We start from the raw sequence: 16327 nt of genomic DNA, 5'->3' as shown, positions 1-16327 counted from the left end.
CTTTTTGCCAACAGACATGCTGTGAGACAATATTCAGACGCTACAATTATCATAATGTTGTCGCAATGAGATGTATGTGACTAGCACTGAAATCACTCTGTCGTCGAGAAGTTTTGAGCATTTAGCACTAACACAGCAGAACTTAATGCTGATAGAAAAAAAAGTTTTCTTTGTGAACCAGTGATGAATGACTGCTGGAATGGATCTGAATGAGACAAGCAACTTGCCAAGAAGATATTGACCGCTTCTGTCACTGGTCATTTATTTGGACCAATTGATGGGTCAGTTGATAGTAAAAGTTTCCAGATTAGCCGGTGGGTGTTCATAATATAATATTATTAATAAATCAATCCATTTGTCTTTCGTCAAATGAAGCAAAGCTCAGGCAAACTGAGCTGTATTGAGCATTTACTGTCAGTGTTTTCCACATTGTAATATTTGCAGATTATCTCCCTGATTTCAGCACATTTTATGCTCCCCCGTTTTGCTTTGAAAACAAACGAAAACATTAGTGTAATGAAGGGAGCGAAATCTTTGCATCTCACAGGCGTGCACATTCACCACTTCAAGGAACAAGCTTGTGCTGATATGTGTTCTTAATTGGATGTCAGTTCCTTCCTGTTTGTTTCCCTGCACATTCTGGGACTCTAATGGCACCAGTCGACTAGGTCTGCCAGTGAAAAAATAATGATATATCTATTAGAAAATGTACACAGAAAAATGGTTTGAAGTGGTTACAAGCGCAGATCAATTGAATAAGCTTAATTTGTGAATGTGTGCGCCTGGCAATCATTGTGCATTTCTTTGCAGTCGAGTCATGAGGCCGTGGTACAATAAAGGAGAGCTGTGAATCATTAGTGACACTGTGGTTAGGTTAAGGAGACTGTCTATCAAAGTAGACACAGAATGATTAAGACGCTTGAATATGGGCGCCTGGATGTGGGTGGCCACCGAGGTGTGCACGTATATCTGCATTATGATTCACGTTTTAAATGCACGATCCACCCTGACGATAAAGAAGCCACAGTGAGCAGTTATTCTAAGCAATAGCACAATAGAAACAATCATGTGCTTTTTAAAACTGCTCCAAGAAAATGGTGTTGTTGTTTTTTAAATGCAGGAAGGTTTCAGTGCTGTTTTGTTGGGTCATTTTCAGGTCAACACCTCTAAACCTAATAAGGATTCAATGTCTAGCCTTAGGACAATTCATGAGAGTGAACAGCTTTCATATTGGGATCTATACACCAGAAGATAAAACGGTAAATATCACGTGTGTTTTAATGTTTTTTTATTTTAGAAATTTCTGATGTTTATTCATAATTAATAATTCATAATTATTCATAATTCACAATTAATCTCTTTAAATCATATCCAACCCCCCTCACTAAAACTTCTGAGCAAAGTAGCCTGGGTCTGGAGTCAGAAGTATTTTAGTCAGCAGTGCTCACTCAGTGATGTTTTTCGGCATCATGTTGCATCACATTTTCACTGATCTTTTAATTGCTTTCTTCGGGGCACTGACCTTTCACTTTCTGATGAATCACGATTCCAGTCAAAAGAGATTGAATGAAAGGTGTCTCAAGCCAATTCAAATTTTCTCACAGCTGTTTAAATAAAGTCACAGGAAAGAAATATAGCAGCCCAAAGGAAATTTGGAAACAGAATTCCAAAATAAAAGCACACATGAAAACTACGTAAAGGACATTGTAAATGTGAGATGACTACGTGGGAATTTTGTTACCATGGAGGCGGAAAGTCGGGCTTGTAAACAAATAAATACATTAATAAAATAGAGTATTTTGTACAGATGTGCATAGACCTTTATGACAATCCTGAACAAAAGTAAAACTAGCAATGACACCTTGTTAATTAGGCAATCTACTTTTTAAAAAAAATTATGTTCACTTATTAGAATCAAACATATATAATTTGTTTTAGTTGATTAGAATATTTTGTTGTTCTGCTAATAAAATGGAGACTGGATGCCATATATATCACATTTAGCATTACACTAAATTAAAGTGATTCTTTTCATAAATGTAATTGAATAAATTAATAGTACAATTACGTCATGAAAACAACATGTTAAATCTGTCTGTGAACTTTGTGTAACTGTAAACAAGTAAACAAACCAAAGATAATATTACCTTGCATCCTACCTCCTTTTTTGTCGCTTGTGTTTTACGTATATTTTGTACTTTTAGATTCGGGGCAACGTGCAGTAAAATTACGCTTGTATTTATAATTCCCTCCATTGACTTTTACTTTACAGGGCTTTACGAAGCCGTGGGACTTTTATTTTGAAACTTTCACGGAAGCTCAATTGGTTGTTGCGTCCGTCTTGAGACCGCTCGAGTCTCCTTGAGGCAGACGCACGCAGCTGGCAGCTGCTTCAGTGCGCGAGACCCAACCATCGAACGGGGAGCTCGCGCTTCTCGCTTCACCTCTGATGGACTTGAGATAAGAGGAGATCAGTCAGCGTCTCTCATTTTTGATGCCCCGGGTGTTAGTAACACAGCAAGACACAAACTGCTCTGATGCTCTCAACTGTTCCTGCGCCCATTTTAATGTGTTTTATGTGTTTGCGCTCAACAGTGAGGTAGACTTTTATCCGGGCACATTTTAGAGTGTCAGCGTGTGATTTATCCCGTGGATGCGGCTGTCGGAATCCATGTAAGCCCTGCAGGATCAGCCTGTCATAGGGCATCATGGTGCATCAGGTTCTTCACAAGTGGATGAGGAATATTTCTCCAGAGATGCTGCTCCTGGTGCCGATACTGTGCTCCTTTCGTCTGTCAGGAGCGGCTCCCTCTCTGACTACCGAGCAGCTGGACATGGGGGTGGTAAGTTTTGAACCTTTTCTAGCTACTTACAGAGAACCGGGCTCGGAAGTTTTTCTGGATGGTGCAGGGAATATGAAGTGGTGTGTTCTTTTTTGTGTGTTTTTTTTTTAGCTTTGGTGTGTGAGAGAGCTGGAAGACCCCAACACCCCCCCGCCTTTTTTTTTTTTTTACTTGGGCTACTCTTGAACGTCCAGCGAAGAGCAAGTGCTGGCCTCTCTAAATACTTGCTCTGAATTTTAACTGCGCTCTGCAGTCCACTCCACAAGGCAGAGTGGCAATAGCACACTGCTTGATTAAAAATAAAAAAAAATAAAAGACTGTATAGGATTTTTTTTCTCCCGAGGAGGAACCGCTCCATTAAAAGAATGAAGTTGTGATAAATACATGTCTGTGCAGGGGGTTGCTTCGATGTTGTATCGACCTCTTCCAGCTTATAGTGAACGACAATCCACGAAGCATAATTTATTAATGCTTTTTTTCCCTCCCCTCCCAGTAACGCCTTTGAAAGAGTCCAGAGGATTGCTGTGTTTAAAATAGATGATCCAATACTGTAGTCTGGCGTGGCTCAGTAGACTTGAACTAAATGCAATCTCTTAAATAGGCAGCACCATTGGTGGAGGATACAAACAAATCGATCAGAGCTGTGACTGCTTATGAGAATAAATTTAAGACCTTTAATAATAAGCTTCAGTGAGCCTTCATGGGTTTGGAGCTAGAGCAGAGTAAACTAATCATTAATGATTCTGTTACATTATATTTAGGTGTGTGTGTTTGGTATTGGTGATGCATCTTGAAATATACACAGCCTGTAAAGTGGTAACTGGCCTAATGCTGTATGTCATCATCACTACTACTACAGAACAACAGCATGAATGGCATTTACTTAAGACTGCCGTTAAGAAAGAAAAGAGACCTTATGTTTGCAAGATCATACTGTGTGTTTATAGCCACTATAATGACGGCAGGCATAAAATTACAGTATGCACCATTTACTTTTAAAAAAAAAGTTTGTAAAAGCTGATTATCATCTTCCTAAAGTAGTCCCCGCTGAAGATGCATTTTTCTCCATATTCCACTCCTTAGGGCAACTTCTTTCATTCTTTCATTCTTTCTTTCCTTTTTATTGTTTTTTTTGTTTGTTTTGCGGCTCATCCCAACTTCAGTCTTCCTGTCTCACTTTCTTTCAGCCCTCAAACTCTTCTCTCTCTATCTAAAAAGAAAAAAGAAAAACACACAAAAAACCCTACACATGGGATTATTTTTTTGCTTAATGACAAGAACAAGAGAAGAGATAAGTTTAGATTTTTTTTTTTTATTCATGTGTTACCTTCTGAGCGCTGCGTCATTCAGTTTTTGATACTCTGTTCTGACACATCTGGCACGGCAGACGATCTTATCGAGATGATATGCAGGCCGTAATTGTTGGCACGTATGAGCAACAGAAAGACAATCTGAACACGAAAATTCAAGATATGTAGGTTAAAAACTAGGCACAGATCTGTAGCACAGAGCCTTTTTTTAAGCTCAATGTCCCCACATATGACATATGAGTGTTTAAGTAGGACATATACACACTTTTTCCTTGCTGCATTCCTATGAGTAATGAAAGTAATGAAATGATACATAACAGCAAAAATCATCATATCAGATGTTTTCCTCTTGATACCAATATCTCTCTGTCCTCTGTTATTTTTTTGCACAATGCTATCCTCCTTTTTTAATTGTTATTCATTAAAGAATAGGAAAAATAAAAGCAATGTGCTTTTCGGGACCTCTCGCCCAGGCATTTCTTTAGAATTGCATGAACTGTGACACAACAAACAGTCCAGTGTCACCAGATGAAAAGCTGTAGTAACAGCAGCAATTTTCCTCCATTTACTGTGTCACAGAAAGAAATGCTCAAGGTGGAGTTTTTCCTGCATTTCTAGATAGAGCTGTGTGTGAAACACTCAGCCTCTGTGCAGCCTGTAGACTGAAGGGCTTAGCTTTTTGATGTAATAGTTGGGATGCTTTGCCCAGCTTTCTCTGCCATTAACAGAAGGGTGACACTGCAAAAAACATGCTGCTTGGTAAACCTGAAGCAATTAGTTTAATGGAATGACCGTTTCTTTTATGTTTGAATAGTTTCCAGCTCGATGTGTTGAGGAAACCTTGTTTTGGTTATCAGCCAGGTAAAGTCTTGACTTTTAATTGCAGTCATGTGAAAAAGTTTTCATAGGACGTTCTGCAGTCCTGTGAAAATCATTCAATAGTCAACAGCCACCTTTAGCAGCTATAACTTGAAATAATCTTTTCCTATATGACTTTATTATTCACATCATCGAGGGGAAACTTTGGCCCACTCTTCGTTACAGTTTTACTTCAGTTCGTGAGGTTTTTCTGGCATTCATTTACAGCAACAACTCAAGAGAGGACCTCTCTCGGTCCTGCCACGGCATTTCAGTCAGGTTGAGGTCTTGACTTTGACTGTTTCATTACAACACCTTGATTATTTTCTTTTCCAGCCATTTGGTCCTGATTTGGTGGTGTGTGGGGGGGAACATATTCCTGTTGCTTGACTCAAATGTGAGGCCATCTGTCTGGCAGTTAAAGCTTGCCCCAAACTGACTCTAGAACACTTTGGTATACAGAGACTTCATTGCCCACTCAAGGACTGCAAGGTGCCTAGGTCCTGTGCCTGCAAAACAAGGCCAAAGCATCACCCCTCCATGTCTCTACTTGACAGTTGGTATGAGGTGTTCATCCTTAAATTCTGTGTTTGGTTTTCTCCAGACATGGCGCTGTGCATTATTGCAAAACATCTCACCTGTGCGAAGAACATTGATCCAGAAGTGTTGTGGTTTGTTCAGATACAAATTTGCAAACCTAAGCTGTGTTGCCAGAACAGGGCAGGCTTTTCTCCTGGCAACCCTCCCAAATGAGCCATGTTTGTTCTGTCTTTTTCTATTTGTAATGTCATGAACTTTAACATTTAATATGCTAAGTGAGGCCTATAGAGTCAGAGATGTAGCTTTTGAGTTATTTGCAATTTTCCTGAACATTGCGTAGCAGTATGTTTTTGCTAGGATGTCCACTCCTGGAAAGTCACTCTTAAATGTTTTCCCCTTGTGAATTATAATAATAATAATAATAATAATGGATTGGATTTATATAGCGCTTTTCAAGGCACCCAAAGCGCTTTACAATACCACTATTCATTCACTCTCACATTGGTGGAGGCAAGCTACGGTTGTAGCCACAGCTGCCCTGGGGCAGACTGACAGAAGCGAGGCTGCCATATCGCGCCATCGGCCCCTCTGGCCAACACCAGTAGGCAAGTAGGGTAAAGTGTCTTGCCCAAGGACACAATGACCAGGACAGAGAGCCCAGGGATCGAACCGGCGACCTTCCGGTTACAGATGCGATTCCCAACCCCCTGAGCCACGGTCGCCCTGTGATCTCGTTCTCACTGTCGAATGATGGACTTCAGATTGTTTGCAATTGGCCTTATAACCCTTCCCCGACTGACAGGCAGCAACAATTGCTTCACTGAGATAATTGCTGATTTCTTTCCTCCTTGGCATTGTGTTAGCACACAATTGAATGCTCCAGCCCAGCAAACTGCCAAAACTTCTGTATTTATAGAGATGGTCATACTTGCTAATGATCAGTTAATGAAGTGCTTTTGATTAGCAGCACTTGCCTCTACTTACCCTCTTAATTCCTGTGGAGACAGTAGGGGTGTACTTACAGTTCTGTGAAAACCTTCTTTTTCACATGACTCTTGTGGATGTGGGAGTAGATACCTGTCTCCCTGTGTTAGTCTTGTGATGTCTTGGCAGTCCAGTGGTGTATCTTAACTGTTGCCAAATTTTATCTGGAATAGGCTCCAGATAGTGGTTGAGAAAATAGACTGATGAAGTTTATACCTATAGCATCTGCTAAAGTCTTGATTGGGATTGAAATATTTTGTTTATATATATAGTCCAACCTTTGTAGTCCCCAGTGTTTTGGCAATAGAAACCCAGTCTCGCAGATGGTAAAAAAAAAAAAAAACAAGACAACTGCTACCGATTTAAGTCCATTTTCAAAGCAGTTCTGCTTTGTTTTTGTTTGTTTGTTTCGATTTAGTCTGTTTAATTAACTCTGATCACATGTGCAGACATGCTGATGTCGATTGAAGTCATTTCTTGGCTTCTTCATGTAGGCTGTACTAAAATTTGTTTGATCACAGTGACAGTTTTTATAGTGGTGAGAGCAGCGTCTTTGTAGTTTCTCCTCTTCATTGTGGAAAAAAACATCTATAGACACTTTAAACAACTTTTGCAACATGTTTGCATTGTGATCTTTGAAAATAAGTGTTGTTTCTTCAAAATATGCATACTTCAGTTGGGGTTTTCTAAGGGTATGGCGTAGCCTATTAGTTGTATTGAGATGTGAATTGTCTAGTTTAAGGAAAACATGCATTCCCCCGGACCAAAGCATATTTCTTACTTTGAAAACGGGAGTACCTGAAAAGGAATGTGATGTCCTCTTATGGCCAACCGCAAAAAGCGAAATGTAGAAAATCTCTCTGCTCAAAAAACCACAAAGACATGAAAGTGCCTTTCAAGTTTATATTTTCGAACCCCTCTTGACCAAGGATCTTTGCCTGCAAGTCTGGGACAGATCACATATTTCTTTTTTTTTTTTTTTGGTACTAAGAAATAGTTTGAGGACAGAAGAAAAAATATGTATTCCAGAGAGGCGACATGAATAAGATGTCTTTGGGGAAACTCCTGACGCTCCAGGGAAGAGGTGTCATCCTGCAGTTCTTTTTTTCAGAGGCCTTATGTGACACCCTCCTACTCTAGGGATCTGAGCTAGATAGCAAATTTTAAGTTCATAGTTTAATTTTCCCAGTAAAGTAAGTGATCATATCATTATGAAAATTACCATATGTGAAAGCTTCTAGCTGAAGCTGGAAGCCAGAAGATGATTTTTAATCCTGCAAAGCCCTGTTAGAGGCAAAAGCATGTGTGAATTACGACTTTATAGCACCTTATACTTGATAAAGTAGAAGAATGTGATTTAGACTTTTTGGAAGATTAAAGTTTCCGGCTTTATTCATTGTCAAAAAAGAGAGAATTCTCACATTTGATCTCACACAAAAAAGTAAATGTAAACAGTATAACCTTACTTCATCTTCTAGGTTCATCATGAAAGACAGAGAGTGCTTATCAGTGCAGACAGCTGAGATGAGTATTAGTTGCCCAGTGACTGATTTGTTGTCACTGGGGAGCCAGAGTACACACAGAGGACATTATTCACTGGAAGGACTGTAAACTACAGATATTATCAGATGATTGTAGACATAATTCTCTTTCCACAGTGGATACAAACCAATGAGCCACAACATTAAAACCACCTGCCTAGAACTGTTCTTACAGGACAGGACATCTGGGGGCGGTCCACGTCGTGTTTGGCATACAATAGGATCCTCGCAATGGGCCCTTGGGGTCTTGTAGGTTATAAGATGGGGCCATGTTGGGCCATATGTAAATATTTTCCATCTGGCGACTGTTGATAATTGTGTGGTGTTCCATATACGCAGTGCAACCTGTACTTTGTGGCACTTGTTAGGTCAGAAATGTATAGAAAAAGTGAACAGTACTCATTATGAACCATACAATTCCAGGTCTTTATGGTGCTACATATGCTAGCTTTGCTTGATGAGAATTTTCATCAGGGTCTGTGTAAAGCTTTCGGCTTTAAAGCCTAAATTATACTCCATTGCAGAAACAGGAGAGTTGGGGAGACACGACGGCTGAGTAGCAGTTATAGTCATTCCTGTTTTATTTTGACATCTGCCTTAAGTCAGCCGTATAGGGAGCATCCAAAGTTTGTGGATTGTAATGTAAATTCTCTCCAGACGAGTTGGCACGATCACAAAAAATTAGGCAGGCATGCAGGCATCCAGTGTCCCTCGTGCTCACCATCGTATGAGGAAATTTAAGTCACTGGGACATTTGAACTGACTCCAATAAACTTCCAGATATAGAAAGTATAACTGAACTGTTAACAATTTGCACCTTCTAAGTTAAATATTCAAACAATGTAATTTCCAAGCAGTAAAACCACCAAAACCGCCAAAATAATGCCTAACAACCTCAAACACAAAAACTGTCCCCAAAGAACAATTACTGACAGACTCACCTGATATGTGTTCAGTCATCTATCCCATCAATAATGGTGTGGGTGCTTTTCCTGAGTGGTATACACATTGAGGTTCTTATCCTGCAGAGGGAGGTCATGCTTAGCCTGCCACTGTGTACACTCACCCGCCACTTTATTAGACACAACTATTTAAGTGCTCATTAACTCATATGTCTAATAAGCCAATCACATGGCAGCAACTCAGTGCATTTAGGGATGTAGACACGATCAAGGCACCCTGCTCTTGTTAAAACCCGGTGTAGAATGGAGAAGAAAGGTGATTTTAAGTGATTGAACTGGCATGGTTGATGTTGCCAGAAAGGCTGGTATGAGTATTTCAGTAACTGCTGATTGTCCAAAGAAGAGAAAATAAGTGCTCTTCTTTGATGCCAAAATAAACAGTAGACAACTCTGGGGTTCCACTCCTGTCTTTTAAGAGCAGGATGCTGAGATTTCAAATCACACCATTATTTGTTGTAAACAACATGAAAACATGGATCTATTCTGCCTCGTATCAATAGTTTAGTTCAGATGGTGGTGGTGTAACAGTATGGGGGATATTTTCGTGGCACTCTTTGGCCCCTTTTATACCAACTGAGCATCATTTAAACACCACAGTATCGTTGGTGATGATGTCCATCCCTCCATGACCACAATGTATCCATCTTATGATGGCTGCTTGGATATCACAAAGCTCAAATAAGGTTAAACTGATATGACCTCCACAGTCACCCGATCTCAATCCATTAGAGGACCGGAGAGTGATCTGATGGACCGGGAGATTCACAACATGCATGTGAAGCTGACAGATTTCCATCAAAGATTTCCACATCATGTCAATGTGGACCAACATGTTTCCAGGACCTTGTTGAATCCATGACACAAAGGATAAAAGCAGGTCTGAGGGTAAAAGGCAGTTCTACACGATACTCATAGGATATATAGCCTGTATTTGTATAGCGCTTTACTTAGTCCCTATGGACCCCAAAGCGCTTTACACTACATTCAGTCACCCACACATTCACACACTGGTGATGGTAAGCTACATTGTAGCCACAGCTGCCCTGGGGCACACTGATAGAGGCGAGGCGGTCGGACACTGCCGCCACCGGGCCCTCTGACCACCACCAGTAGGCAACGGGTGAAGTGTTTTGCCCAAGGACATAACGATGGAGACTTTCGGAGCCGGGGCTCGAACCGGCAACCTTCTGATTACAAGACGAACTGCCAACTCTTGAACCACAATCGCAACCATATACCTAATAAAGAGGTCCATGAGTGTGTATGTGTTTGATATAAAGTACTCAGTCACTCAAGATTTCTAAGGAAACACTCACCTAACCACAAAATAAACCTTTGAATCCTGTAGTAGTGACTCTAACAACCAAATACTGAGTCCTTTAGAAACACCCCACACAGCAGCGATGAGAAGTGTTCATTTTATAGCTACGCTTATCTAGCTTGATATATCACTGAATAGCTCCTATTTGCTATTTCAGCACTTGAGGGAAAGTAGTCATAACAAGTAAAATATAATATGGTATATGTTTCTTGCTCATCATATAATCTTCCTTCTGAGGTGTATTTTCTCCACTGAAACATAACTGCAAGCTTCCCAAAGGAACTATCCATCTGAGCGCACATTTCTTCCCTTTGGATAAGCGAGCCTGAGCTGGCCAGATTAGCAGCTGATAAATTACCTAAATTACTGTATATTCAGCCACCTGTGGAATTTTATTCATGAAAAAACACAACCATTACACATTTGAATAATGATCCTAAAACCTTGAGACTGCACTTGTATGTGTGTGTGTGTCCATGTGCCTAGAAGGACAACCACACTCCGGCTAGTCCATTTCTCACCTTCATTTTGCTACGTAATTTCTTAAATGAGAACACCATCTGGCATCAATTCCTCTGGAGCGGTAGGTGCTCCCCTTGTGCTCCCACACTGCCACCACTTACTATCCTTCCCTGCTAAAATCTAAATAATTTAATCAAGTCTTGAAATTGCATCCAGGAGCAATGACAAGAAGCAAAAACAAATGTATTGTTTTTTAGGATCGAGACAGAAGATGGGCTTTAAAAAGTGAGGCTACGTATTTTTATTTTTTTTGGGGGGGGGGGGGGGGGGGTGGGGGGGGGGGTTATTATAACCAAAAATACATTTTTGATATAACCAAAAATTCTTATTCTTCTATTTTTAGTGACATTTCTGATTGACTTAAAAACCTTTTTTTGTGGCCTTTTCCATGGTTAACAAATACATGGTCTCTGGGAAGAAAATGTAGCTGGGACTCACTATTATAGTATGTTAATAGGCGATCAATTTGCAGCTTGTGTTCTTAAGAGACCTATAAGCATGACTCAGGAAACATCCAGAATACTTATGCAACAATATCCACTCCACTCATTCTCTGCTGGTTGAATCCCAACCAATTTTCTTCAAATGGTGCTAATCCTCTGACCAGCAGCAGAGCTTCAAGATGCAAATGGTATTTTTAATAATTCAGTTTTTGTTCTATAGGGTATAATTGGGTTTCTCAAACAAGCAGCCTGGCCACCACCTGTAGCACCACCTTTACTAACGTCTGGGTTTGTCACAATACTAGAACTTAAGAAAATGCTGGATACCATTTGATACAATTTTTGATACCACGTGAAGAAAGTGATCAAATGAAGAGGCATAATTGTTTTTAAATAAAAATTATAACAATACTGTTCTGTGCAAAAGCATTCAGCTGCAGCCATATCTATTTCCTGTTTTTCTGGTGACTTGGTTTCATCGCTGATCAAATATGTCACAATTTCTGTCTGGTTGCTGGCAGTTTTCTCAGCTTCAATCAGGGACTTTAGGAGGACTATTACACTTTTTACTGTCTCCATATTGTTTTCTCCACACCCTCCTGGTGACATCATCAGCCGCATACATTTATGCTCACCATTACAGAGTGGATATCCCCTTCAGTATTCACCTGAAAAATGGGTCTTGGCACTCTTGCTTCTATATCAGCAATGGTGAAATAATTCAAAACCAGAAGCAGAATACCTGCAGTTTTTTTTTCCAAAGTTTTTTTCCACAATATTCCATCTTTTCAAACTGTTCCAACAGCTCCTGCAGTATAATCTGCAAATCTCTGAGCTTCTGTACCGATATAGCATTAAAAAAGCAATAAAAACTGCAGCTGCTGTGGCAGGAGCACACCACACAAGGTTACAAAAATTAAGAGGTGCCCAATGCACAGAAGTGGTGACATCAATTTCAATTCAGCTTTGTTGTACGGTGACGTTCATGAGGCACCGGACAACAGGTATAATGGGTCCTAAATGTTAACCTTGATAAAATGGCTAACATTAACATGTCCACTGACTAAGTTAATATTTATGATAACTTTAGTATTTTTAAACTGAAGCTTTACTGACCTGCAAAATGTCTCATAAAGATAGGTTTGTGCATTACTGTTTAGCTGCTAGTGGCATGTTTAGGTGCTAGTGACAGGAGGAGCTGTTTGCTGTGAAGTTGTGTGTCAGGTTTTGCAAATGAGTGTCTAATCCAATAATAGTTACTAATAATTAGAATATGAGTAATAATTTATTGAAGACCCTAATCGGTACACATGCTGCCAACTGCTGAAATTTGTTTCTGTCACTGAAAAAAAATTGTCATCCATAAGTCAAAACTTTTGGTTATTATCCAAAAGTTTCAGCTTACTCAGAAGTTTGAGTGAGCACATAGACATTTTGAGGTAATAACCCAAAATTTTGATGCTGGGGGGAAAAAAGTACCATCAAGTTGTCTGTACTTGCACTTCAGTACCTTTCACTTTCTCCTTGAGTGTACCCCGTTTCAAATAGAACACTTTCTTTTGCACTTTTTGCCAGCACATCTTGGTTTGTCTTATTACTCCAAGAAGTCCAGGGATAGAAGGTGCTCAAAGAGAAAATGGGAAGCTGTGACAGTCAAGGATTGCTGCACTAACTAATAGAGACAGGTCAAGAAAATAAGACGTATCCCAAATGAGCATTCTGCCCACACAGAATATGATTTATCAGCAAGCATAATTTACAAGTAGTGACTGTCTGGACAGTGTATTGATATGTATTTCTAAAAATTTACCTTAGTGAGTGATGAGGAGTCCTGAAATGTTAGCCCACACAAAAATAACTGGATGCTAGTTTCCCTGTAAACCTGTTATTAGTCTCTCACCCTGAATCATTAGGATACTTTTAGCAGTGCTGTCCCATTTCATCAAGTGTGACCTGCCGTCTGTAGAAAGGTATCATGGGGCTTATATTGAGGGCAGCAGATTATTTCAGGAACAATGATGTGGGAGAAGATTTTAATGTTGGAGAGAACATATTTCTCCATAAAGATTGACAGTCAGCTTGTAATTTAAGCTCCTATCCAATCTGTCACCTCAGCCATGATAAGATTAAAAGTTCTCTGGAGACATGCAAGTTTCTGAGAAGACTGTCAGCATTATTGGGGAGTTCATTATTTCCTCAGAAATCAATTCAGAAATGGTCTCAAGAGCTCCGACACCTCATTGGCTGCCACTGTAGCATGGTGGTGTGGGACTGATGTGTGGCAGCTGTAAGACTTCTCCATGGCATGTTTCCAGACAATGATAACATTGATTTCCTGATAAGATTTGGCAGCATGTGTTCACAACTTGATTTACTGCAGGCAATATTTATGTTGATCTATGAGGAGACTAAAGTATTGGAGTTGTAAAATAAAGCTTGCAATTTCAACCACGTATTCCATTGTCTGTGTTTATTGAGTGTAAAGAAATTCTAGACCTGAGGATTGATTAGGATGTTTTTGTTTGTTTTTAATCAGTAGCTGAATGTGTTTCATACAGAGGGTATTTATGTCACATGTCTAAAATAATAGACATGTTTATTTTCATCAATCCAGCTGTCTACATGAGTGTCATAACATTTTGGTTGGTGCTATATGCACGTCAATGTGACTGGGAGCATGGTATTTTGTGTATATTTTGTAGGGCTGCACGATTAATCGTTAGAAAATCGTGATCTCGATTCATACTTATGTGCGATCTCATTTCCAAATGACAACGATTTAAAAAAAAAAAAAAAAAAGACGACGTCGATTGTACCGCATTTTGATCCGGGACGTAATCTGCATGAAAACAAGCGCTCACTCTTCCTGCTCAACAAATGACAAGGGCGGAGCCTTATACCACGTGATACAGAAGCTGTGCCGTGTGATGCTAAAATTAGCAGGGAAAAAACAACGGAGAGCACGTCAGGGATGACGAGAAAGTGACAGGAGAAAATCCGTCCCGGTCAACCACCCAAACATCAATAACGGGAACCTTATACAAGCAGTACAACATGTTGCAGCAACCACAAAACATGAGACATTTGTTGTTTTTATGTTTATTTATTGTTTTTATGTTCAGTCTCAACTGTTACGAAGTTGATGTGCAGTTAATAAGTGCAATAAATATTTATACTGGAAAAGAAAATCGTGAGAGAATCGTGATCTCAATTCTAAGCCAAAAAATCATGATTCTCATTTTATGCAAAATCGTGCAGCCCTAATATTTTGTCTAAATTGCGTCTTGTCCTTTGCTGTGTTCCTGTATGTGTGCTCCTTGCTTTGTTTTTCCTGAGTTTCCTAATTGTGTTCTAGATGTTCAGATTCCTGGGCATGGTTCCCTGTTGGGCTGTCTGGTTTTGGACTTTGTGATTTTTCTGGTCCAAGATGTGTTAAAGCTTCTTTAAAGTTCATTCCTGACTCAACAGTCCTGCATTTGGGTCCATATAATTTGTCCTCCACACAGCATGTCGAGACACCAATCACATTAAACCATGCTTGCATTGGTTATAATGCAGCTTCCATTATTCTTTCTTAATTTATCTATTTCACCCTTTTCTCCACTGGAAACTGCAAGAGCCCATGTGTGCAGACAAAAGCTGCTGGGTTCTTAGATTGGAGAAGTTATAACAACAACTTTTTGTTAACCATGTGTATCAGAATCAGAAACTTTATTGTCATTGTCATGAGAACAACGAAATTAAGAATGGTCCCCGATCATTGCATCATCCCTAGCAATATCAAAATATAAATAAAACAATAAAATTCAATAAATAAAATAGATAGAATACTTAAAATACTAATAAGATATAACAGTAAAACATTCACATACATTCCCACACACATGCTTCAGACCGTGCATAGATTAACACAAGAGTGGCGTGATGGACATGTTTTTGTAGTATTCAGATGTGTTATTGCAGTTGGATAACAGCTGTGTTTGAGTCTATTAGTCCTTGCTCTGATTGCCCTGTACCGTCTGCCTGAGGGCAACAGTTCGAACAGGGAGTGGCCAGGATGTGAGGTGTCTTTTATAATGTTTTGGGCCTTTTTAAAACAGTGGGCGTTGTGTAGAACTTCCAGTGTGGGGAGAGGGCAGCCAGTGATCTTTTGGGCGGTGTTAATGATCCCTTGGAGTGCTTTCCTCTGAGCCCCTGTGCAGCTAGTGTACCAGATGCATATGCAGTAAGTTAGAACACTCTCAATGGTGGCTCTGTAGAAGGACACCAGCAGTCTCTGTGTGATGTTATTCCTCCTGAGAATTCTCAGGAAGTACAGTCTCTGTTGGGCCTTTTTCAGCAGCTCGGAGGTGTTCACACTCCAGGAAAGGTTCTCCTCTATATTGACTCCCAGGAAGCGGAAGCTTGCCACCCTTTCTACACAGTCCCCATTTATGAATAGTGGTTGGATCTCTGCCTTTTTCCTTCTGAAGTCTATTATGAGTTCTTTGGTTTTTGAAGTGTTGAGGAGGAGGTTATTGGCCTTACACCATGACGTCAGCTGCTCCACCTCGTCTCTGTACGTAGACTCGTCTCCCTTGGAAATGAGCCCCACCACTGTGGTGTCATCTGCAAATTTCACAAAGATGTTGCTGTGGTGGCGAGGAGTGCAGTCGTGTGTGTAGAGAGAGTAGAGCAGTGGACTGAGCACACAGCCTTGGGGTGAGCCAGTGCTGAGACTCAGGGCTGAGGATGTGTGATGGCCAACTCTGACTCTCTGTCTACGGCCCGAGAGGAAGCTATTGATCCACATGCAGGTGCTGTATGGAAGCCCCAGGTCTTGTAGCTTGGCCACCAGTTTGTGTGGAAGGATGGTGTTAAAAGCTGAGCAGTAATCCACGAAGAGCATCCGCACATAGCTACCATGCTCTTCCAGGTGAGTTAATGCAGCATGGAGTGCTGTGGCTACAGCGTCTTCCGTGGATCGGTTTGCTCTGTAGGCAAACTGGTGTGGATCCAGGCTG

The 16327-nt window shown here is 40.3% G+C and overlaps 1 protein-coding gene across 1 annotated transcript in view; it reads left to right on the top strand.

Annotated features, from left to right (window-relative positions):
- Positions 1 to 2366: 2366 nt before the first annotated feature.
- The window catches only part of mmp17a (matrix metallopeptidase 17a), a 99948-nt gene continuing 85987 nt past the window's right edge, over positions 2367 to 16327 (top strand). Inside the window, exon 1 of the mRNA XM_026174043.1 lies at positions 2367 to 2843. Coding sequence (XP_026029828.1) covers positions 2709 to 2843 — 135 coding nt within the window. The 5' untranslated portion in view covers positions 2367 to 2708. The remainder of the gene's footprint in view (positions 2844 to 16327) is intronic.

This window comes from Astatotilapia calliptera, chromosome 7 (assembly GCF_900246225.1).
Source record: "Astatotilapia calliptera chromosome 7, fAstCal1.2, whole genome shotgun sequence".
NCBI classification, from domain to species: Eukaryota; Metazoa; Chordata; class Actinopteri; order Cichliformes; family Cichlidae; genus Astatotilapia; species Astatotilapia calliptera.
Note: the sequence above shows the minus strand (reverse complement) of the source record. Positions and strands in the feature narration are given on the sequence as shown.